This window comes from Brienomyrus brachyistius, chromosome 9 (genome assembly GCF_023856365.1).
Source record: "Brienomyrus brachyistius isolate T26 chromosome 9, BBRACH_0.4, whole genome shotgun sequence".
Classification (NCBI taxonomy): Eukaryota; Metazoa; Chordata; class Actinopteri; order Osteoglossiformes; family Mormyridae; genus Brienomyrus; species Brienomyrus brachyistius.
The window spans coordinates 16,091,914-16,117,482 of NC_064541.1; the positions used below are offsets into that span (position 1 = coordinate 16,091,914).

A 25,569-nucleotide genomic window follows, 5' to 3' on the forward strand; every position below is an offset into this window, starting at 1 on the left:
CATCAAGAATGTAGATCCTTTGAATTTAAATTAATGAATCAAAAATACAAATGCTATCTTGCTTTGGTATAGTTAGAATGCGAATGATAGCCACTTTACAGAGAATGAGAGTAAGGGGGGCAGCGAGGTTACAGGTAAAGGGTTTCTCAGTGGTGTCTGACTGATTGTGCACAGGCAAAGTAAGGGGCTGAGATGAAGGTCGCCCCCTGCTGGAGGTGGAGCATGAGGTGGGGGGGAGGGGTGTTAGCCAGTGCCCGTGCCAGATTGGCTTGATGGGTGCTGCTCGATGAGAACCTGGCATTGGGCTGGATGGGACTGGCACTGCCCATCTCCACCCTGCACAAGAGAAACAAAGGGTGTGTATTTAGGGAACGACAGGGTATCGACACCTGGCAGTGTATCAGCGGCCACTAGAGGGGGTTAAACGAGCAAGGAGTTTCTGTCTATAACTGCTATTCACACAGCATTAACTATTAACTGACTTTGCTAAAATAAGGTTTTCATGATACACTGTAATTACGGATGAAGGTGGGGCTCACCTGAGGCACTAACTCTATGGCTTCCGGAGCCCGGGCGACCACCTCCTTCGGATCTCCTTCTCTCTCTCCCTGGTGGCCTCCTTCGCCTGCCTGAGGCACAGACCAGCTGTCCTGGGTTCCCTTCCTACAAAACAGACTGGAGGGTGGGGGGGGAAGGAATGCTGAGTCAGCCCTGTGGCTACAGCCGGCTTTACTCATGTCTGAATGGGCTATGCTCCAAGGCCTGTGTGCTATCAGGATTGCATTTTATTATGAATATTCAGCATCCCATCCAGGGTGCACCTCAGCCTTGGGTCCCCTGCTGCCTAGGACTGGCTACAGACCACCCCAGTGACTCTCACCTGGAAGGATATTATCCGTAAGTACAGGAGGTCCTGTACGTACCATGTTGGGGAAGTTACTCACAAAAATAATCCGTGGAAAGTTAAGTTCAATCAGGTACGTGCGCTATATATAAATAAATTTGACCTTGACCCTCGACTTACGTCCAGGTAACTTTCCGTAGATGAGGATGTAAGTCAGTCTGGACGTATCTTGATCATTATTGGGGAGCAATCAGATATACCGTACAACATAAGCAAAGGTTATGACAGTTCTGATAGTTCAGAACCAGTAAGTAAAAATCCAGTCCAAGATTTTGTTATAATATATTATATATTTATATAGATTTTGTCTATAATGAATTACTTTTGTGAAAACTTCCTCAACATATAATGTTTTCACAGCTCCAGATCAGAATGGCACTGGGAGTTACTTCACTGTTGCTTTACACCCCTGGGGCAGTGGGTTCCACTCCCGCCTACACTGTCTGTAAGTAGTCGTTCTCCCCATGTTGTGTGGGATTCCGCCCAGAGTCAAACGACTTGCAGGCATTTCGATCGGTGTCTGTCTGCTTTGTATGTCCTGCACGGCAGTGGCATCCCATCTAGGGTGTCCCTGTGCTGCCTGGAAAAAGCTGCAGACCCCCTCTGACACCATTGTGGGTCAGCGGATGGAAATCAGAAGCCCAGAACAGACACAATCGACTTGCTTCCACAGAGCGGCGGGTAACTGTGTGCGAGTTTCAAAGCCTTGATTCTGAAATAGTTTTAGGAACCTGAAGCTCTCACCTGCGTCGGTATCCAAACATGAGGAAAAGCACACAGAAGATGATGCAGGCCAGGGCAATGTGGATGCCCACCACGATACCCGCCATGGACTCCTCCCCATCCTGCCTGCAGTTGCACACCTTCTCACCACCTGAGCCGACAGAGAGGCGATGGTTAAGCCATGGTACACGGAGATACATGGGCAAATGGAGGTACACGGGCACACAGAGGTACAAGGGTACAGCAGAGGTACACAGGCACAGCAGAGTTACAAGGGTACAGCAGAGGTACATGGGCACACAGAGGTACACAGGCACAGCAGAGGTACACGGGCACACAGAGGTACAAGGGTACAGCAGAGGTACATGGGCACAGCAGAGGTACACGGGCACAGCAGAGGTACACGGGCACAGCAGAGTTACATGGGCACATGGAGGAACACGGGCACAGCAGAGGTACACGGGCACAGCAGAGGTACAAGGGTACAGCAGAGGTACACAGGCACAGCAGAGGTACACGGGCACAGCAGAGGTACAAGGGTACAGCAGAGGTACACGGGCACAGCAGAAGTACACGGGCACACAGAGGTACAAGGGTACAGCAGAGGTACACGGGCACAGCAGAGGTACACGGGCAAAGCAAAGGTACACGAGCAGAACAGAGGAAAATGGGCACATGGAGGTACACGGCATAAAGGAGGTCATGCACAGGCGGCACCACCTCTGCCCTGCCTCCGTCACTGAAATAGTTTCGCTTCTTGCCTGTGAATCAATGACTCCGGCTACAGTCCTTATTAAGATGCTCAGAAGCACAGAATGCTAATGAGGTTTGCAATGTGTGTGTATATGCGTGTGTGTGTGTGTGTGTATATATGCGTGTGTGTGTGTGTGAGTGTGGACCAAATGTTCCCCACAATGTAATAAAAACCTGTTATTCTGATCTGATCTGATCAATCAAAACACTAAAAAGTCTTGTATTTTCTATGGTTAGGGTCAGGGCTGGATAGGATGTTTTCCCCACAAAAATAAATGGAGAGTCCCCACAAAGATATAATTACAAGCCTGTGTATGTGTGTGTGTGTTAGTAACAGAGAGAGAGTGAACCTCACCAGCTCAGGTACACAGCAGCCACACTGACAATCCTGATCTAAACAGGGACGGTGAGGAACAAAGAGACTGTGTGCTGCACTGTCAGCCCCCCCCCCCCCCCCCATAGCCTCCCCCCTGACAGTTTGATCTACAGAACAACTAGGCTTCATTTCCAACTTCGCCGTCATTCGGCTCGTTACAGGCGACCCATTTTCCAGGTGTGGAGACTAACGGTACACGATCCCTCTGTTTCACGCTACCCTTCCTCTCACTCTCTAATCTATACCAAGTTGCTCCTATACAAATTCTTCTGGCCTGTATTGTGTCTGAGCTCCAAGCTGAGCCAAACTGCCGGTAAACCAGAAGCCACTATTACCTGGCCCGCTAAAGCTCTGCTATCTGCCATCTATTTTTTACCGTACTCCTCCCCCCCCCCCCCCCCCCCCCCAGAGAAATTTAATTGTAAGCAAACTTTTACCATTGGGTTCTCCGGTGTTTTTTGGTGCGCTTTGACTTTTCAGATCCATACCTCCACAGACATCACAAACCCCTTAGACACTGTCACCAGATGGACACTTACCCATGCTGGACTTGGCGCTGCCGCTGTCCCCGGCCATGGATACCAGCTGCGTGGTGTCACTGCTGTCCCCATTTCCATTGTACGCCACCAGTTTCATTTCGTATATGGCTGTAGGCTCTGGAAGACGTGTAAGATGTTATTGCAGTGCCAGAATCCGTAACCTGCTGCTCAGTACAGGTGACATACTCATCCTAAGGCAAGTAATATCAGTAGTTTGCATGACTTAATAAACAAAGATACTATCCCAGTTAAAAGCATAATCCCAAACTGGCTTTCAAACTAATCCCATTTGGCCATTTTTGCTGTAAAATGCCTACTTCATCACAAACACAGTTGTAGTTGAAGGGTTTGTATGTAAAATTGCAAATTGGCTGTAATATCTCACTTTCCCAGTTTCTCAGGAATGCTTTTAGTTTATCATCAGTGCGAATTGCACCATCGTGGATGCAGCCTGCAATCTGCCACCCAACACAGATCCGACTCATCGCTGGACTCTGGCTTTGCCTTTGACCACATCTTACACCTGCTTTTAGGAAGCAGTTTTCTATAGTGTCAGCATGCCTGGGGGGTGCTGGGCAGCCAGTCACCTCTTTTTGTATTATTCTGTATGAATAATGTAGGAATGTATTACAGACCCATGTGAAGCGCCTTGGGGCTGTTATGAAAGGCGCTATATAAAAATAAACTGAAATGAACTGAATTGAATCAGCAGCATCATCGTTTCCTGGGGGCTGTCGCGTGAGGGGACGCACGGACGTGCCGTTTCCCACAGACCTAGCTGCGGAATGACGTGCGTGGTGACGTGGGCCGGCAACACGACGGGCTCCTGGAAGTCCGGCTCCGGAAGCCTGCGGAGGGACAGCCTGAAGCCCTGCAGTCTGCCTGGCTTGCTGGGCGGGTCCCAGAACACCTGCACGGCCGTGCCGTTCAGCACCTTGGTGAAGAAGCTGGGAGCGGGGGGCACTTTGGGGGGGGCAGAGCAATGTGGAAATATGAAAGTAGCAAAGATGGAGAGGGGAGGCAGTGAAGAGGGTGTGGGGATTAAAGAAGGGAAATAAGAGGGGAACAAGAGAGGAGGAAGAGGAATGAGAGAGAGAGAGGTGCAAAGAAAAGGGAGAGGAGGAGGAGGAGACAAAACATGAATCAGTAAAACAGTTACGGACAATCAGCGTTAAGGAATCTTTATTGTCACCTTCAGCTGTACGACCTGAACGATGTGAGTGATAAACAGGATATACAGTGTCAGGCAAAGCAGCGCGAAAAGCTGGTAGCTACTCACCCCAAAATACTCAGAGCTGTTACTGCAGCAGAAGGGGGTTCTGCCAAATACCAGCGTGCTGCGGCTGAATGCTTACGCAAGCAGCATTTTTCAGTTTTTTGATTTTCTTTAAAAGATTAGCTGACACATAACTGATGTTGACTTTGTACTATGAGAGACTATGTGTTTGCAAAAAAAAACTATATTGAGAGAAGGAATATGTGTATGTATTATTTGGGGGGTTCAATAGTTTTGCAAGGGACTGTAAAAATGTATGTGAAAGACATTTTAAAGGTACAATTTGACAAAGTTTTTAAATTGGAACAATTTAATGAGTGCAGCATAAAAGGAAAACATTTCATAGTATATTTATACTATACTCATACTATACTCTTATACTATACTCTAGACATGAAAAGAGCTGTGAGGCCTACCTCCCCCCAGTGTGGTGGCGATGACCGTCTGGGACTGCTGGCTGGCTCCCAGAGGAGAGTAGGCCTTCAGGTAAATAGAGTAGGTGGTGACCGGTTCAAGGTTGCTGATGTCATGCTGAAACGTGGTCTTACTGACCGCTTCCTGCAGCTCGCTGGTGTCCGGCTCTGTTAGAGGAGCGTGCAGAGTCAGCGAGTGGTGAAATGAAGGAGGACACTTAATGAGTCCCCCCCCCACCCCACAAGCCCGCGCTCCCCGTCCTCACCGCCCAGCTTGCGGATGTGCAGCACGTATCCGATGATGCCGTCTGTGACCTCCACGGCCGGCTGCGCCCAGCTGAGCTGCAGTGCCGTGGTCGAGAGGGCGGTGGCCACCAGGTCTCGGGGGGCCTCGGGTAGCTCGGTGGCTGGGGACACCGCCAGGCGGGCGCTGGCCTGGTTGGTTCCAGCGCTGTTCTCGGCGATGCACTGGTAGATGGCCTCATCTTCCGAGGTGATGCGAGTCACAGCCAGAGTGCTGCGGATGCAGGAAAAAGTGAGTGATGAACACGACGCATTACTTAAGCTGCACATTCAGAACCGACATTCATATATGCATATTTTAATGCATGTTTTATGTATGTATATTTTACATTGTAATATACTTTTCTTTTTTATCTGTGGCGGATATGTATGAATATGCTAATGCATTGTGCTATTTTTTTATTTTCTGCTTCTTCGCATCACCTGGAGGAGCGAACAAACTAAGACTTTCATCGCATTGACACTGCACGTGACCACGCATCGATTGCGTCCTGAATATTGCAAGTAAAGGCTATCTGAATTGTGAGAAGCACCACAACGCTGCCCCCAACTGGTGAAACCTTCTGCACTGAAACAATAGCGTGACAAAGGGCATTAAACCCGCACCGAGACATACTGTTACATTTCGTAACCCACCCAGGACAAAGGAGTATTCTGTTCATATCTTTATTGCAACTCCTCAGTATAAAAATTCCAGTAACGTGTGATATTGTTTTGTAGCCTGTACAGGCCTAAAGTGTTGGTTTGCAGTTTTGTTTGTCTACACCACTGAAAATGTGTTTTATATTATATATAAGTATCTGAATAGATCAGTGCTTCAGTCACTTAGATGAAAATAGCGGGATAATGTTTAATGTTTTAGTCGTTGCATAAACAGACAGAAAAAGCAGATTGTGCCTGCAAGCGATTCAGTCAGTTTCCTTCTTTCTGGCATCTTCATACATTATCTATAAACGCAAGATAAAATTGTAACACACCTATTATTATTGGTGACTTTGACATTATCTTTCGGGGTGAGGATCTTGCCGTTCTTCAGCCAGATCAGATGAGGCTCCGGGACACCCTGAGCCAAACAAGTGAACACAGCACTGCCCCCTGCTGGCTTGGAAACAGACTGCGGCCATTGCAGAAACTCAGGCGGAGCTGGATAGGGTCATAAACAGCAAGGAAGCAAACTGGTTATTACGTGTGGGGAAAATATATATATATATATAAAAAAATAGCCCAGTGTGTTTACAAAGCTTAAATGCTCTGGCTGGGGATGCACATTTGTGATGTTTATAAGGCATCCTGCAGCTGAATTCCAATGAGATTTGCTTGGGGTATCATGCAGTTAACAAACATGCCCACAGGGGGCAGCACACACCTTTCAGTGATGAGTAATATAGCATCACGAAATGTGGCATCACCTATATTTCAAAGAGCAGGTATTGCATTTGCCATTAAAAGCACTTTATCGGTTTGCACAATAAGTCAGAGAGATGGACAGTAGGAGGTGCGATACTGGGCCACCAGCCCACAGTCCGCAATCAGCTTTATCTATTATGCCCAAACTGTTTCAAGTGGACACTCATATTCTGACTTTTCTGCATATAGAAGATCATAACAGGGCTGTATCTGACTGCATCCATATTTCTCAAACATCATATTAATCGAGGTTTCTGTGCAAACGGTTTATGTGTGAAGGGGTCGAAGCCCAAAATCGGACAGGCAGGTGTAAAGCCCCCGGTCACTTGCAGAGAAGTGCGACCCCCCCCCCCCCCCCCAAGCGGGACCTGGAGGAAGACGAGTGAGGGGCAGGAGCAGAGTACTGCTTCCCACTCGACGCAGGGGACAGATGTGGGTTCACCACTTGGCCCAGTACCCGGTTCAATAAAAACACAATGGGAGTGTACATACGCCAGACCTGGAGCCCCCGCCCTTTGCATCTCATTGATCTATTGCCATCCCTCCCCCCACTATAATAGCTTTCTCTTGGGCCTATTGTGAGGATGCTGGGAAGAGGGTCCTACTGGAAGGGGGGGGGAGGGGGGAACGGGGGAGGTTAGCTTCAATGGGGGGGCCATTAATCAATCATGTGATGAATTTTATTCCTCCCCGCTTTCACCCCCAGGGCCCAGTCACCCCTTTCTTTCTCAGATGAAAAACAAATACATTATTCATTAGAGCGGTCCATAAAATTCGCAAAAGTCGAACTTTAAAGAAACTTGTTTTTGTCATCACTCGTTTCAACGCTGTTAACTTTCAAATTCCATGATACCAATTGGGCAAAAAAAAAATGTTTTACTACACATATGTTGCAATATTTATATGGGTGATGCGATTTTGATTTGTATTGAAACGGCTCCAGGAAAAGACAGAAACAAACATCAAATTTATATTTAGAAACTCGGCAGTTTTCTGACCGTGCTGCATGCCGCACTTAAGAATTCCGTTACAAATTCATGGTGACAAAAATGTAAACAACTTTTGTATGAAATCCAGTTTCTTGTTTTCAAAACTAACACAACACAGGGTTACACCAGTAAACATCTCAGTTTTGGTACAAATGCAGTCACCCCTGGTAAATGATGATATTTCGCTGACACCAATGGAATGCCACCATAGCAAAACTTCTGAAAATGTGTATTTTAACCTGAGGTTTAACGATATGAAGGTTGTAGCCTTGAAATCCTTCAAGGGCCCAGCTAGGAGAATTCTCTCAACTTCAGCCCCCACTTTTAAAACAAAACATAATTGTTTAACCACTTCAGAACAAATGGAGTTTCCTTACAGGAGCCATAAATAGTTTCTAACACCATGTGGAAGATGATGACAGAAGAAGAAACTTAAAACAATTACAATTTTATCACAGAGAGAAAAAAACTGGTTGATATTAAATGACACAAACCAGTCTGTAAAAACCGGCTGCCTTGGATCTACAAAGCGTTTCAGGTAGTTTTGCCCAATGGGAATGGTGCAGGATTCCTGCCTCGATATTTCGTCTCTGTTTACTCACTGAAGGTACAACAGCACACCCCCCCCAGCGATCCAGGGGCAGGTAGGGTTAGGCTGAGGGCTGCTAGTTTCCCCACAAGCAGAAGATAGATTCAGCTGATTGTGAGGCTGAATGCAGGACTCTCCAGGTCCCTATAGAGCCTCTGAATTAGAGTCTGAAGAAAGGGATGGGGGGGGGGGGGTGTCAGAGCCAGGGGTGAGGGGGTGCTGGGACGGGCTTGTGTAATGAATCTAGCCAGTAAGACACGCTTCCCTCCCCTCGAGAGCCCTTCACACTTGAACTTTACTGGAATCGTTTATCGGTGAGTTGGGCTTCCCGTCCAAAACGGTCAGGCCGAACCGGGTCAGATGTGGTGACCCTGGGCAGCTTTGGTTTTTCTCTCTATGAAGCACTCTGTCCATCATCGTGGCACCAGATTACTGTTCATCCGCACCAGACTTTGGAGACCGACACGCCTGTGTTCCTGGACCCTCGGATCACACTGTGTTGCCTGGGATAGGGGGGCTGCAGGCCCCCCCCCCCGAGACTGGGACCAGAATGAAGGTTTATGGACGGACGTTGAGGATGACGTCCATTCAATAGTGCCGTCGTAACGTCCAATTAAAACCAGCAGAGAACAACACGCTCAAGCCACACCCCCCCCCCCCCCCCCGAAGTTGAAGGTCTCTTTGCAGAAGATCATGCGGCCCGACTCCCTTCGCTCACAAAGCTCCTCGTTCCTTTGTACCCTGTGCTCTCTCAGCGTCTGATGACCCTGAACTTGACAGTCGTTCGGTTCTATCCCTGAACATTGACTGCCAGCTGAGAAAGACAGACCCGAGAGGGTTGTGATGAGGTGAAGACCATCACCTCTCCGCCCGCTGCCATCAATCTTCTACACGGGCCTCGCTGAAGCAAACCTTTCCAGCCAGGCCCCTCCGGCCACGCCTCCCAATCACAACTCTTCTCCGGATCGTCACAGCCCCACCACCCACCAAAGCTGTTCTCCCTCTGCCTTGTGGGAAACAAGGGTGGAGGTCAGAGGTCAGGGGTGATCCTTCACTCTGACACAATTACCCCCACCCCACCCCACCCCACCCCCCATTCCCTGTTCTCTGCTTTCTCTCTCTCTCTCTGTTTTTCTCAGTCTCTCAGACGGCCACCCATTGTCCCCACCCTACATCTGTCCCAGCAGCCTCGCTCTCAACCTGCCCGCAGGACGGCATTCAATATCCCCTAAGACCGTGACCACAGGTCCCAGACCAGACCGGGGATACGGGGGTGTGGCAGCGTCTAGGAGGCTGAAAGGATGGACCAGATCGCCTTGGGGGGGGGGGGGATATACATAAACAGGGCCGGGCCAGACAGACCTTAAACTTGAATTTGCGAGACGCCCAGCATGAGGCAAAGGCTGTCCAAGTTCACAGTGTTTCCTGCGTTAGCAGGCAGATGGCGTACATACAGAAATTGACCTAAACTCACACACAGGAAACAACACTAATAAATATGTGTCCTAGGTAATAAAGACAAGCCAGGACATAAAATATACCTTATTTAAAAGAACATATTACATTTCTTATTTTTACCAAATACTACCAATTTGGGTATATCATACCCAATATATACATATAGTTTTGTGAATGGTTACTCAATTACACATTACTCTGTAAAAGTTTTAGGCAAAAGAAATTATCGTCATGTTGGTGGGAAAACAAGGATGTTTGTTAATATGTGTCCTTTTAATCAATATCTGAAACCAGGGATATGTAGCAACCACTAGCGCACCATGTTCAGCTAATGAATATCCCATCAAGTCATTTAACTAATTAAGTTAATTAATTAATTGAGCAGGTGGTGAATTGTAACAGATACATGGAATGGCTGAGGTGCCCAGGAGGTTCATCGAGCCGTCCAGCGAGATCTCTGTAACTTTTTGAAGAATGAAGGAAACTATTGTTTGTTTTTATTGTTTTACTGTTATTTTGGACATATTCTAGTGCTGTGGTTTTTCTCCAGGAAAATATATACATAGCACCCAGATAAACAGCTTTAAACATGCCTAAGATTTTTGAAAAGCACTATATTCAAATTCTAATAGTTTTTTTTTTTTACCTCAGAACAAGTAAAATACAGTGTGTCTATAAAGTCTCTTTACAATTTCAAAAATGGCAATTGATGAGATATCTTCATCAGATTCGTTCTATGTACTCAGTGGTTATCAAAGTTTTTAATCACATTGCATTTATGTATTTCAGGTACATAACCCCGTTAAAAATGGCTACTCCTCAACGGTTTATTGAAACAAAATCGGATTTGCAGAACTATTCAGAACTAGATATGGAAGAGATCCACCGTCACGTCCATCAATTTATGGAGACAGGGACAGTGTTCGGTAAAGGGAGGAGTGGGCGACCAAGAACGTCTGAGGAAAACGTCGATCATATAGAAAACGTCGATCATATAGAGGTGTATTAAATGAGGCAAAAAAATTAAACATATACATCTGATTTTGTAATCATTTCCACAGATCGTTTTTAATAATTTTTTGAAATTGCAAAGAGGCTTTATGGACACCCTGTTTATCTGCAGGGAAGGTGAAACACAGTAGAACAGAGACCGGGAAACGCAAAGACGAGAGAATAAACAGATAAAAGCCTGGAAGTGAGGTACGACTCAGACGTATTGACGTTCATTCGGGATCCATGGCGAAGCACGTAGGACCTTAAGGTCCGAGAAACGCTCTGGATGAAAAGCTAAGGGCCTTTGTTCCTTTTTTGCCCAAATCAATAAATTAATGAATATATTAGACACTGACACTTCTCTGTGGAGGACTGATAAAGGGTACTATCGATTGTTTGGGTCAAGGAGCAGCCAGTGGCCAAAGGAAGACACAAAGCGACTGACATTCACCTGTTTTTCTTTTTTTTCTGCGTTGTTGATAAAAATGTTGAAAGAGACAGAACTTAAAATGAAACCTCACACTGTAAATTCACATAGTAGCAAACGAGTCTGCGGTACGTGCATGTGCTGATGTCTATAAATACGCTGCTTTACCTGGCCATCAATAGCAGTCCGTAATTACCAGCAAAGCGCACATCCGGCGTGATGTATAGATGCAGTGCATGGCAGCTTGTATGCAGAGGGACCCTGTCAGTCTGCAGACGTGTGATATGGGGGCACTGGGCCGTCCAGCTGGGGCAGCTGGAGATGCATCCATGCAGCAGCTTCATTACGAAAACCGGCAGGTCAAAGGGCAGCTGCTGAGCCCCCGTCCCACTCGTCCCTAAGGTCACGGTCGTATCCAGGGCTGGTTAATATAGTCTGGCCTGTCCAAATATCCCCCCTCCCATCCCCCGTGCTCATTAATTCGTCCCCGCCCCCACAACCATGACCTTCTGTCTCTGCTGAACACTGCTGCAGTGCATGGAAAAGGGAGCCCATTCAGAGCACACGGGGGTTTGCATTAAGGCTTGGAGGATCAGCCCAGGATGAGGAAACCTAGAGCAGACTGGTTACCCTCAACTGAAAGGGCCTTAAGTTGGAACAGGATCATCAGTTAATGGCCAGTTCACCCCAAACCCAAAGATATGTTCTAGAGGGGCTTTAGTGCTATCAGTAGATCTAGGTTGTTTTACTGGAAGTTGCCTAGTGTTGGAGATACCAGCCATAAAAATGTCAAGCTGACAATGTGACTGAATGACATTCTTTCTGTGGTGATTTAAGCACCAGAAAAGTACATGTGAAAAATTCAAGAGCAGAGTCTCTTACCAGAAATCAACACCCGGTTACTCAAAATAATCGAGATTCCTATGGCCGATATCTCCAAAACTCCCAGCAGAAAAATCTAGATGGTCAGATAGCACTAAAGCCCCTCTAAACATCTTTTTTTCAGTTTTGGGGTGAACTGCCCCTTTAACAGTCAACTTTGATGGTTTTGACGGTTGACCCAGACTTTAATGTAGTTTGGGCCCGTCAACGGAAGGTTGGCGTTCAAGTCCTGTCCTCAGTATTATAGTCATACCGTTGGGCCATTGAGCAAAGCCCTTAACGGGATAAACAGCAGACCCTGCACTTGAACCCCCGCTTTACTCTCAGCTGTGTACATATGTGTGTGTGTGTGTGTCTCAAAGGAGAAGTGGGATATGTGAAATGAAGCATCCCAATGTACCTGTACTTGTGCAAATAAAGCATTATCATCATTTCTCTTCACCATGGGGAGCTCACCTTGCACGACTAGCCTGCCCAAGGCGGTTCGCCTCATCCTGGTCCCGGGCCGGTTGGCGGAGCACACATAGACCCCCGAGTGCTGCAGCGACACGTCGGAGATCATCAGGTTGCCGGTTCCCAGCACCTGGATGCCCTCCACTCCAATGGAGCGGCCGTCTGTGGGGAGAACGCGCAGCGGAGGGGCGGGCTTCAGAGTCAGGGCAGGACCGCCAGACACAGCAGGAATCACTGAGCAGCACCTTCTGTTTACAGCTGTGCTCCATCAGTCGCATCTTACTCAACGCGTGTGTCTTGTGAGCTGAAGCAGAACTAACAGCAGCGTTGTGATAGGATGTACAGCACCGTGCGAGAGTCTCAGGCAGCCCAAGACAATCATGTTCAAATCATCTTCATCATGGTGTAAAACTACAATATTATCTCTCTGTGGCCATTTCAAAACCTCGTAAGGTCACCTCAAGATTTGCAGCGACCATCCATTTCTCCCGGCATTTGTTGACTCAAACACTAGCCTACCATGTCTGGCTAATCAATACAGAATCATTTTAATTAATTGATTGATTGAGCCGGCAGTGAAATTTAATGAATAGAGGGAATTATCTGGGTGCCCCTGAGAAGAGGTTTCTAGTTCTTCTAGCCATCTAAGGACATATCAGTACCTCTTTGGGGAACGCAAGAAATTTTTGTTATTTTTTTACATTGTTACTGTTCATCTCCATATATTCTATTGTTAAATTCTTTATTTCACTGACATCCTCAGACTTTTTGCACAGTCCTGCATGTGTTTTGTTGTTGCTGCCATGAGAAGTGACCCTAAAGGTGAGCAGCGAGACTCACCGAGTCGACTCCAGGAGACGATGGGCCGCGGGTTCCCAGTGGCGATGCACTCCAGGATGGCTGTCTGGTGTACCGTCAAGGTCAGGTTCTGGGGGCCCGACAGGATCACCGGTTCCTTGTACAGTCGAGGAGCGGCGACTACATGAGGGCAGGGAGGAAGAGGGAGCAAGAGATGAAGAGTGAGTGAGGAGGCTCCTGCACTGCCAGAGCGTGCAGACGTGTGACGCCGCAACACTCTCAGTCGGCCCTAATGTGACGACACACGAGGCGCAGACGTTAAAACTGAGCAAAGGAAACTCGGCATCCACATGATAGCAAACTAGGGTCGTAAACTTCTGGGAATTTTCCATTAATTCCCATTTATTCCTGGTAATTCCCATGGAAAGTATCCAACTTAGAATATGTCCAAAATTACCCAGCTTACCTTCCCATGTAATGGAAAGATTCTGGAAATTTACTAGCCCCTTTGCAACCCGACAGCAAACTGATCTACAGGACAGATGGATTGGATATGAACCAAGATGCACAAAAAGCACTAACTTAAACACCCCCAGTCATGGCCACTGTCTCCAGCCTCCCATTTTCCAGCACGTACACAGCAAATCCTCCCAAACTCAGGACAGTGAGGTTTACAAACAGCTTTCTCCCTCATACTCTTTCACCCTTGGACAGTCTGCCCGCCCCCCCAACCCAAAGACTAATAATTTTGGACTTATAATTTTGAATTTACACATTCTGCTTCTATGCTAAACTGTCAAATCAAATTTATACTGTTTTTCTCTACCAATCAGGGGATTTACCATCACGTCTTTGTGTCTTAATGTCCATGTCTGAAAATGTCATGGGGCATATTATGTTTATATGTCTGTGAATTTATATCCATTGCGTTTTCATTTGCACTACAACCAACAGGAATGATATCTCGCCCCAGTGTATGACTCCATGTGACCCTCCCCTCTTCCCCTTAAATATCCATGCTCTCCCCATTCTGGGAAATTAAAGATGGAGAAGTGAAGTTCCCCTGAAATTTCCGCGTGGGCCAAACGCGGGAGCAGGTGGACAGTACGCTCCACTGTAATTATAATGCTTTTTTTTTTATTTAGTTTTTATTTTTCTTTTATTTTCAGTTTTAATTCAGTTTCATTTTAGGTCATTTTCAGTGTAGATTTATGAATTTTTATTTTAAAGATATTTTTCAATGTACACGCTCCTCTACTTACGAACGAGATATGTTCCGAACGGCCGTTCGCAGCTTGAAATGTTCTTAAGTTGTTATTCAACATCATTTTAAGGGGATACGCAAGTAACCCAGACTGGGAGTAGCGGCCAGAAGTCATACTGGGCGGAATTGGCGAGCAGAAAAAAAATTATGTTGCAGACATGAAACGGGGGCCCAATGAACACAGTTTGGACTTACAGTCCTCTTCGTTCGTATGTCTGAAAGTTTGTAATGGTGAAAGTTCGTAAGTAGAGGAGAGTCTATATTTATTTTACTTTCAATTCAAGTTTTAGTAATTATATTTTTATGGTTAGAGCTATTTAATGTGTCTGATCTTCCTACATGAATCCACAATGCACATTAAGTACTAATGTCCTGAAAGTAGCTAAAACATGTTCCATCAAAAATAAAACAAATTACTTAAATGAAACAGTATTTTAAACAGTAATGAAAAGTATCTTATTTCAGTTTAAGAAAATGTTTCGTCATACAGTAGTTTCGGTTTTCGTTAACGATAAAAACCCAGGCATGCAGTGCGCGGGCAGGATGCCCACCGGTGACTTGGAGCTGGGCCTCCAGGCTGTAGCGGGTGTTGGCGATGTTGGCGGCTACGCAGCGGTACACCCCGCTGTCCTCGCGCCTCACACCCGTGATCTGCAGGATGCCGGTGGGGAGCAGGGTGTACCTGTGGGGGGGGGGACGTGTCAGCACTGCCAAGGGGGCACAGGAGCATCACGGGGCATGGGAGGGGACAACGGTGGGGACCCTGTGTGTAAGTATGTGTGGGTGATCTCCAGATATAGTTTACCTTGTGGGGACCAAATGAAAACCCTGGTTAGGGGTTAAGGTTGTCATAGTTAGGATTAGCATTTTTCCCATAGAAATGAACGAGCGGTCCCCACAAAGATATGACTACAGGTCTATGCATGTGTGTGTGTGTGTGTGTGTGTTACCTGCTATTCTCAGTGCTGATGGCAGTCCTGTTCCTCTCCCAGGTGATACTGGCCTCTGGAATCCCATTCACCTGGCAGTGGAATCGCGCCACACCGCCCTGCTCCACCGCCATCGATTCTGGGTGAAGGTGGAACTTGGGAAGAGCTGCCATAGGAAAGACGACACTGAGAAACTTTCCCCCCCAGTGTGGTTTCAGCGCCATTCTACCCCATTCAGACCTTTGTTCCCCATCTCCCACTCAGGTAACGATACCGATCCCGTCCCTCCAAGATTTCAGAAAACCTATCAGCATAGCCAACATCAACACTATTTTTTTCCCCTCGGAATCAATACGTGTGTTGTTGGTGGCGCGCGGGTTGTCTTCAGACTAAAGTGCGTCGCTATGGTAACCTCTAGCCCAGAGGAAGAAGCACCATCCAACCTAGTGACAGCCACATTTCTGTGGAAACCCCCTTAACCCCCCCACTGGTTTTATTTGGATAAAGGGGGGTCAAGGGGGAATGGGTGAGGGAAAAGGTCACTTATTTCTGCAAATGGAACTGAGGCTGTTATTGACTGTGCTACCCCCACCAGGAAGGGGAAGATGGGGCAAAGGATGCAGAAAATGACACCAAAAGAATCTCAGATGTTTCTGCTTTCTTGTCCTAGTACTTCAACTTTTCACATTTAAAATATTCACGAGCATGAAAAATGAAGCTTCCTTAAATCTTCCTGTATGTTTTGCACAGTTAAATTAAGCACCTTTCTTACAAAGAAGCCCTCGTGTGAGATGTTTTAATGCCCGTGCATAATTTTACAAGCCAGCGGAAAGTTAAAACCACCACTATTTGGTCAGTGTTAGCGAAAGTCCTCCGTTAATCTTAAGATTCACACGCCTCATACTCCTATAGATAGTGAAAATGAAACCAGAGGAGTGTAAAATGACAGGATAAACCCACATGAAGGGTGTATTCATCTCATTTACAGGAGTGTTTGAATGTTCGGACCCGTGCCGCTACACTCACATGCCAGCTGAACCCGAGCTTTGCGGCTGACCAGCATCCCGTATCGGTTCTGTGCCGCACAGTCGTATTCGCCGGCATCGGTGTCGTCGCTCGGCCCGCCGCTTCTGGAAGTTCTTAATCAGAAGCGTCCCATTGGCCAGCACAGCGGCCCTCTCCCCCGTCGGCACGGGTACCCCGTTGCGCCTCCATGTGACCGAGATCGGCCCTTCACCCTCCACCTGGCAGTGGAGCATCAGGGGCCGGTCTCGCACTGCGATGACGTCGCCAGGCTCCGTGAGGAAAGCCAGCTCAGAGCCTTCAGCTGCGCCTGCCACAGAACAGTTTCGTCATCAGCACTGGATCCAGTGAGAATGCGTTACACAAAATCACACCGATAACATACAGATATAATAATGTAGCTACCGAAAAAAGATGATTGGCCATTGATACAACTCCATCGTGGCTGAAAACATCAAATCAGCATTATGAGGGAAGCAATTTCCGGCTGTCTATATGTCATGCCAGGACATCTCGAGGTTTGCATGAAGCTCTTTGTCAGGGTTTTAATTGACTGAAGTTCACAAGGGCTGGTTTTAAAACAAACGGTCTGACTGTCTTGATGCAGTATCTCCGCGCCAAGTTCCATCAACACACCAGTGGTGGAGCCGAGGACACCTGTGCTCTGAGCTGTACTCTTTGTGGCTGACTTCAAAACACTAAACTCGCTGGCCAGATAGAGATCAGAGGAGCATTTTGTGGTAAATTTACTAGGACGTTCCTCAAAGGTTGCCACCAACCAATGTTGTCAATAGAACCTCTTCCAGCACATCACACCCTCTCCGAGACTGTCACCACCTCTTGCGATGTGTTCACTACAGAACATCACACCATGATAACGAGGACCAGTTACAAAGATATGTAGTTGGGAGCTGTACACTCAGGAGGCATCATTTGAAAAGGTTTTCCCACAAAGCCTTCAGCTCCATAATAGGAAGCCGGCGATGAAAGCTATAATGAGATTAACTCAAAATAAAAATGTGCGCCATTCTCGCGGAAAGTCGCTACCATCAGCGATTGTTCCTTTGACGATGAAAGCGATATGTGCTGCCCTTCAGTTCTTTGAACACGCATGTATACAGTGCATTATCTGTCATTATAAACGTTAAGCTTTGAAGTCAAATTCTGCCTTTGATGCGGTTATACACCCCGTAGAGAGGAAACTTCTGAAACAGAATAAATTACGCTTTAATACTTGTTATGTTTCATTTCTGAAATATGAGTTTGTCAGCCTGAAAATTATTTATCGCCATGGTGATTACGGCCAACACAATGCTAATGACAATGGAATAAAGGAAAATTAATAGTTTACACAAAGGCGGTCGTCTCTCCCCGTGTCTCTGGGTTTACATCCCCGTTACGGCCTGGGTTTTTGCTCAACCAGCCGCTCATTTGCTTGATAGAGCCTTAATTGCAGCTGGAGATCAGTCATGTTCACTTGGGATGAGGAGGAGCAGGACGGCTGCTCACAGGCCCCGCGGCTCTGCACCGCCACTTAAAAGCCCATGAGGCGCTGGCTGAATGGGACTGGGGAGAGATGCGTGACTCCCTAACTCATCCCCACAAAGCAGGCCCCTGAAAAGTGAGACTCGTCTTGCCCTGCAAAATGGGCTCACCGCTGCGTTCACTGGTAACAGCTCCGCTCTTGGGGGAACAGAGACTCAGCCCATACTGGGGTGGGGGGCAGGCAGGAGACAACAGCACAGAAGGGGGCCTCAAAACAGATGCGTGCAGTTGGGAGGGGAGGACAGAGGGCTGTTTGCATAAATTTTTCAGGGGTGAACTTGCACTTGACACCGTTCCCCTGGCTGACTGATAGCTCTGTTAGTGTTGCCCTCGTCCTCCGCGAGATCTACAGCGCCCCCCCCCCGCTTCATCTCCCAACCCCTTTACAATGGTGGGGGGGGCGGGGGGGGGGGCAGATGCCATGGAGCCATTGAGCCAGAGAGGCCAGCACAATGACTAGGCTGGGGAAGAGGAGACCGAGGACTGGGGGGTCAAGTTAAGATGACTTCTATTGAGATGAGTTTGGGGGGGTTGCAGTCTACTGATGGCACGCCACCCCCCCCACACACACCCCCAACCCACCCGCCTGGCCCCCAAGTCTCATCAATGCTCGCACGAAGGAAACATCTGCCCCCCTTCTTAGCAATTCTCCCACACCCCCCCCCCACTTCAGATTCTCCCTTTCACTCAAACTTGGGGGTGACTTTCCCATGCCACCCGATCACTCAAACCAGGCCCCCCGACCCATCCCACTGCCAGACACGCCCGCGCCCCCCCCCCCCTCCCCCTGCCCCATTCTCCTCGCCAGTTCAGGGGGGGGCAGAGACTGCAGATTCGCCCTAGTCCGCGAGTCGCGGCTCTGACCCCTCTAATGTCCGTCGCCCCTCCCACAGCTGTTATGGAAATAATCGGAGCTCGAGAAATCGAAAGTTGCACTTGAACTTGCGCAATGAGATGTGAAATTGGGGGGGCTTTTTCCACCTTCTGCCGGTCCTGCCTTCTGAACCCATCAGTCCCAGTCCCCCAACCACCACCCCCCCCCCCCAACTCAGAAAATCAAAAAAAATCATAATAATTCAGGCAAACAGCACTCTGCCATCACACATGAAATCGATAGAGTTTCAGATGATCAGCCTCCACTGCTGGTTCCCTGGTTTTCCATCCACACCTTACATCGTCAGTGCTTTGCAGAGACCCCTTCACCCTGTCATCACCTGGCGCTGACAGCTGTCTGCCAGACATCCCATTTACCGCTCTTATACTTGCTTTTGCACATATCCTCCTGAAAACCAGCAATTACTTTTTGTCCCCTACACAGGTTATTATGTCTTTTCTCATGTATCGCCAACTACATATGCCACACTGTAAACTCCTGTTGTTTCTTAAACAGGACAGTTAGGGCTTTAAGATGACAGCACATATGGGGGGTGGTGCGCTTTTTACCATTCCAACCTTTAATTAATGTTTTTTTTTTATCTAAATTAAACTTTCCTGGATCTCATGAGCACATAAGTCCATGGTTTTTGTGTAACACAAGCTAGATGTTTTCCCCCACAGCAATGAGGGAACAGAATATTGAAATGGACATTTTACTGGCTGGGTGAGAAGCAGGACAGGATGCCTCATGTCAAAGAAGACAAAACTGTTAAATAAATTTACTTTGATTTTTTCCCCCCAACCATAAAATCTGCTACAAATCTACATAGGTCCAGTTTTCCAGCAAGAGATCTTTTCACAGAACATCCTCACCAAATTTTTCTAGTAAGATATTTCAGGGCGTTTTGAGCTATCAAATATCATACGGGCACATGACCTACATCCTGAGTCGTCTTTGCAAAGTCACACACTGTGGCCTGAGCTCCGGTCTGCTGAGGTGTTAATGAGGTCGTCCCAAGCAAGACCTGCATCACACAGCACACGCTGTGACCTCACCAGCCGCGTGCCCTCTGTCACACACCGGGAAGTGTCCCTTTGAAGGGGTGACCCAGGGACAGTGATGGTTTCAGATACCTAGAATATGGGTTAAAAATGCCTAATATAGGGCAGCTTTTCAATACATCAGGGACAAATGACTAAAGCGTTTGGGAAGGTTTATACCACGACTCCATCACAGCATCACACACATATATTTTCCAACTGCTGGTCTCCCCCCCCCTCCCCTCCCCCCAGGGCCGCTGACGTATCTTTAGACTCCTGTGCTCCGGGTGTGATTGAGCGTGTGACCGTGGGGATGAATTCGCCCCCCATCTGGGTGTGAATAATGAGGAGAGAGGTTCAGCACCCCCCCCCCCCAAACTGCCACGATCCCAGTCAGTGACCTCAGTCCCTCGGGGGTCATGAGAGAGTTGGTGCGGGGATGGAGGTGGCGGACAGCTTGCGTTTGGTCACCTCCGCCCCTGCTTCGCCCATTGTCTCCATGGCTGCCCGTGAACTTCTCAGCCCATTGTCATCGCCACGGCGTTAAGCCCCCCCAGGAAAACGAAAAGGGGGTTCAGGGTAGCCGGGATAAGGCAAACACTACCAAATCCCCTCATTGATTGCATCCTCTCTCCCTGCGTCTCTCGTGGATGCGAGTAGGAGCCAGTAAATCCTAAGTATCAGCCAGGATCTGAATCTTAAATCGGTCAAACACTCAGTTCTGCTCCCCTCTGCTTTATCTAACTGAAGCCAACAAAGTGGGAAAAAATATTCATTCAATTTCAGTACAAATTTCAAGGACCTGCATCTGTACTTAGAGGTTTGAATATGATTCCACGACATGCTCTGCCCAATACCCGAGACAGAAAGTTCATCATCACTAAATATTTGAGGTTATGGACTTTAAAATATAGCATGGAATATGCATGCATTTTAAATGATAATTTAAATCGCAACCCTACAAAATACAGGCATATAAAGGAGTAGGCGTTCAGTTCATATATTTGTATTTCAAACAAAAGGTTTTTTTTCCCCGTAAATGAATTCCTCAAACGGGTTTCAAAAGTGCATTTTTAATTTGGCTGACCAAAAAAGCCCCCCCCCCCCACCAAAAAAAAAACCTTTATGTAAACTTTCTTTTCTTTCCCTACCTCTCACCCCCCCACCCGAAAATGTATTACAGGCCTTTGTGAGGATTACACATGCATTTGCACCCTGAGAATCCCTCCCCTTTTCACTCCCACCCCCCCATTATCCCCATTAAAGTGGCTGGAGGACTGACGTAAACAATGGCTGAAAGCAGGACGTGCAGGGAAGGCATCGGGGACCTAGGAGAGGCATTCCAATTGTGGCACAGCATGCAGTGTACAGTGAAGGCCTTGGGCTTTGTGTCCGTAATGGGAGTTAAACTCCTTCTCTTCTGGGCTGCTGTGGGCTCTTTTAAGGCGTGCGTTGCAAACAGGCTAATATAGGACGAGCGCCATTGTTTACGAGATTGATCATCATTAACTGGAGGCCGCTAAATTCAAAGTTGTGTAAACAGGAAACCGCTCCTGAATGAAAGCCAAAGACTAGAATTCCCAGCCTCGCAATTACTTACCCTCGCCCCAGGAAACGTGATTGGCCGGCCAAGGAACACTCTAATTAATTACAGCGCTATCTGAATTTGCATGAACCTCATTCAATTATTTTCTTCAGTGAAGATCTTTTAATCAGTGATTCAAGGAGAGTTTTATCAATTATTCGTTATAGGCAATAAAAAATGTCTATGTGGAACATCGGTGATTTAGACTGAAGACACTGAAGTCACTACACTGAAAATCTACCCGTTGGATAACCTTGATATTTTCCACAATAAGCATAAGGCTGAGTGAGTTTCCCTTTCACACACAAAAAGCTGGGAAAGAAGGAAAAGATTCACAAAATGAACCAAAAAAATGGTCACAGCTAAGAGGCCACAGAGTGACTATGACAAGCACACTGGTTTATCGAGGCTCCGGCCTTGTTCTCCTTTATTTTCCATGGTATCATGTTCAGCTTCCGTTACAGTGTTTGACTCAAATTGAAACTGCAGTTTCTCAGGGACAATCAAAGCACGAACTAATTTAATTTTAGGGTATTTTGGGTGTGCAGTGACCTTTCATAGATTTAAGAATACATGCTGCACAATTTACTAAACGAGCGATAAAAACAGTGACTGTCAACTGAAATTCCTCTTGTAATGAATCAGAAAAATGATTTTGGCATAACAAATGCTGGTATTATTAAACCTTTTCAACTTTTTCAACTTACACCAAAGTTTTCCTCCAGTGTCCGTAGCTGGTTTTATAAGAAGTCAGATTTTTGGACAACATCCTCTGCTGATCCACATCTGTTCATCTACACCACGGAATCAGGGCTACATCAAATGATGAAGATATTTAATCTCTGGAGCTCAGCACATATTTACACAAACCGATGGCAAATAGAGACGTCGCACTGCTTCACTGCAGGAGAGCGGGGAGGCCTGATTCGTTTTGATTTAAGACTTGTGGATTATCTCACTGAATCAGAGCAGTGTCTTGTTGAATTAAGATCACCCAATATGTGCCTGGACTCTGTGTATGCAGACATGGTCCAGGGCAGCTGAGGGAGGATTACTGTCCTCCTTAATAAGATCTCAATCTGTGGAGGCCCACAAAAGACCAGCTCTGGTGTAAGGTGTGAGGTGGGGGCTTTTATCATTATCTACCAGTCAGTCCCCCAGCTACTCTGCTGTCCAGGAGTGGGATGAAGAGGCTAATCTGCCCCCACCTCCATGCCAGGGAGGCCAGAGATGAGGTTCATCACTTTGCCCTCTGCTTTGGGGGACACTGGCAATCCCCTTGTTTTTTAGGTTCTGACCCTAACTGGAATTTGGAAAATTAGTTCCCTGAAATGTGTGACTCCAGTGGCTGGACTGGAGCAAGCACTCCCTGTAGCAAGTGTGGTTTTCCACATCACTAGGTCCAAACAATAGCTTGTAATATCATTACACTCATTATGTGAACTAATAAAGTCTATTATCAGTTTAATAATCGCTTAAATGTCTGGTTTCTTGGGCTTGCTCATGTTAATGAGCTATGAGCTGCACTAATTTTTATTTTTTATCTATTGGTCTAATGATAATTTGAGGTCTTATGATTAGAGATGCCTTTAAAATCTCTCCGGGGTAGCAGGCGCGAGTCAGATTTCCTTGGAAGAGAAAAATGTCGCATATTCATCCTCCGCGATTAGAAATAAACGTCTTGAATATATAAAAGGAAAAGTTTAAAAGGTGCTGCGTGTAAATTGCTGAAACAAAGGAATTACTTAAGAGTACGTTTCTCTAACTGGCATGAAAGTGTCGTGATAACTACAAAAAGACACGTTTTAACTTCTACAAAACTCAAAAGAATCCTAATAATTGGTTATAAAAATCACATATAACCACATATCACATATTTACGCCCACAAACACTGGTTTACCGAACATCTTACATAATACGGAGGTTTCGTGTTCCGCTGTGTCCCGTTTCTCCTCATGCAGGGTTTAACGCAAACAAACCAATACAATAATCAAACAAATAAATAACACATCTCTGAATGGAAGTGCGAATTCCCCACATTAAGTAATCACATATCAGGTAGGACACAGCAGGTGGACGATGATGGTTATCAAAATTAACAGAAGTTAATGCAACAGTTTTATTTATTTAGTTTTATTACAAAATTTGATATTGGCTAAGCTTCGTCAAAATGTGGAGTTTAATAAACAGCACCCATAAAAAAACGAAGTTCCTTTTTATATTAGGTTATACGTTCTGAAAAACGTTAATTAGCTAATTCCCAGTCTCATTTTCTTTCTCACACATTATACAAAGTCGCAATCATTTCGTTTTATCGCACCAAAAACACACGACATACATAACTGTAAAGGTTGGGAGGTGGCATTTGAGAATTAACCGCCGAATACTATTTATAACACTAAGTATACTGAGTACCTACGTCATTATAAAACGGAATAAACCTGGAGGCGCAGAAATCGCTGCAGTGCGCTCGCAGCCCCTTTGTGCGCGTACGTGAACTTGCGCTTAAACTACGGACTTGAGATTGTCTAAGATAGTCTGTTTTCTTCAATGCACGGGAAGACCTGCATTTAACAATCAAGAGACGGAATATAATGCCTAAATATAATGGAATGACTTACTAAAGCCCATTCTGTAAAACTGGCTACCCACCCAGCGGATTTCGCAGCTAAATATGCATGATTTAACAAGTCACCATATTACTGAATTGTTTTCTGTAGCCCACAGATGATTAAACGGAAACTACCATTTAAATTGTTTTTATTTAATTTGTTTCTTAGAGCATGTGCTCTTCTTGGGAGTAAAACTGGAAGATTAACTACTGGTTGTAAAAGTAATAAAGGCTGATTACCGCAGGTGACAGACACTAAATGCGGTTGATTTTTTTTTTATTCTCACTACGTTGCCAACATTTTCAACACTTAAAACCAGATCTCTGTGTTCATTTTTATTTGACCCGTAGGTTTCAAAAAGAAAATTAATGCAAATTACAAGAAGAGATCAGTCCACAAACGGCGCTCGTCGCTGTAACGGTGCTTGTAACTTTCAACACAAACACCTTACATTACATATTTTCGAATCGGTTCATTTCGCAGAAGATATGCAGTGCAAAGTTATATAAAAACCAAATGAGTTTAAGAGACAGTAGCGTGCCGTGTCATCCATCCCTTTCAACCAACATTTTCTTTCAAAACGAAAATTGTGCGAAGACAAATTTAATACATATTGAAAAACAACTTACTTGAATCGAAGACCAGCAGTGAAAATACCAGGAACATGCAAAAGGTGTTCATGATGGAGAAACAAATCCAGTATCAGGTCTATAAACAGCTGGGTCTATTGAGAAACCCTTTAGAAAATTACATTTGAACCGACGGAAAGTCTTGACTATAAAAAATTCAACAAGGTTAAATGCAAAACATATAATGGTCACAAGTCTTCTAAACGATCTTTTCGATATGCACGAAAGGAATTTCATTCAAGAATGCATCTTTGCGTCTGTTTTATTTCTCTTGTCCAGTGATGGCCAGAATAGGCTGCTGGCCCCGTCCGAACCCACTTTGAGAATGGTCCAAGCCTCAGTTCAATAGGACCCCCGCAAGGGACGGCGAGCATTAGTTATGCAGCGTTATTGTTGTCCCCGCTAACACACGATCGATGAATGGGCATTGATACGACACCGTCCGCGAGCGGAGGCACGTTTGCAGACAGCGAACCAATGACAGGCTGCGAGGAGGGCGGCGCCGCGCGCGCACGCACGGAATGAAAGGTCCGCGCGTCTGAATGGGAATGCGACGGCGTCCGGGGGAGTCACACAGTTTTACTGTGTGTTTAGGGGGCTTTCTGTGTCTTGCAAAGTTTTAAAGTTTCTCCAATAATCTGTAATTGACAAATTTACAGAAGGCAGCTGAAAGTCGGGGATTGCTGACTCACCTTTCACGGAAAATTTGAAACTACTGAGATCCACAAACTGCATTATACTGAGTATACTGGGAATTTCAGCCCGTTTTCCCCTCGGTTGT

General features: G+C 46.3%; 1 protein-coding gene across 1 annotated transcript; it reads right to left on the reverse strand.

Moving 5' to 3' along the window:
• Positions 1 to 243: 243 nt before the first annotated feature.
• On the reverse strand, positions 244 to 25,119 carry LOC125748724 (immunoglobulin superfamily DCC subclass member 3-like). The gene is given in 15 exon segments (XM_049025227.1): positions 244 to 336; positions 540 to 675; positions 1,649 to 1,778; positions 3,296 to 3,412; positions 4,070 to 4,258; positions 4,988 to 5,152; positions 5,251 to 5,501; positions 6,265 to 6,430; positions 12,489 to 12,647; positions 13,326 to 13,463; positions 15,099 to 15,229; positions 15,498 to 15,642; positions 16,503 to 16,600; positions 16,602 to 16,809; positions 24,789 to 25,119. Coding segments are annotated over 15 exon segments (2,178 nt in total). The 5' UTR covers positions 24,841 to 25,119.
• Between the last annotated feature and the right edge of the window lie 450 nt (positions 25,120 to 25,569).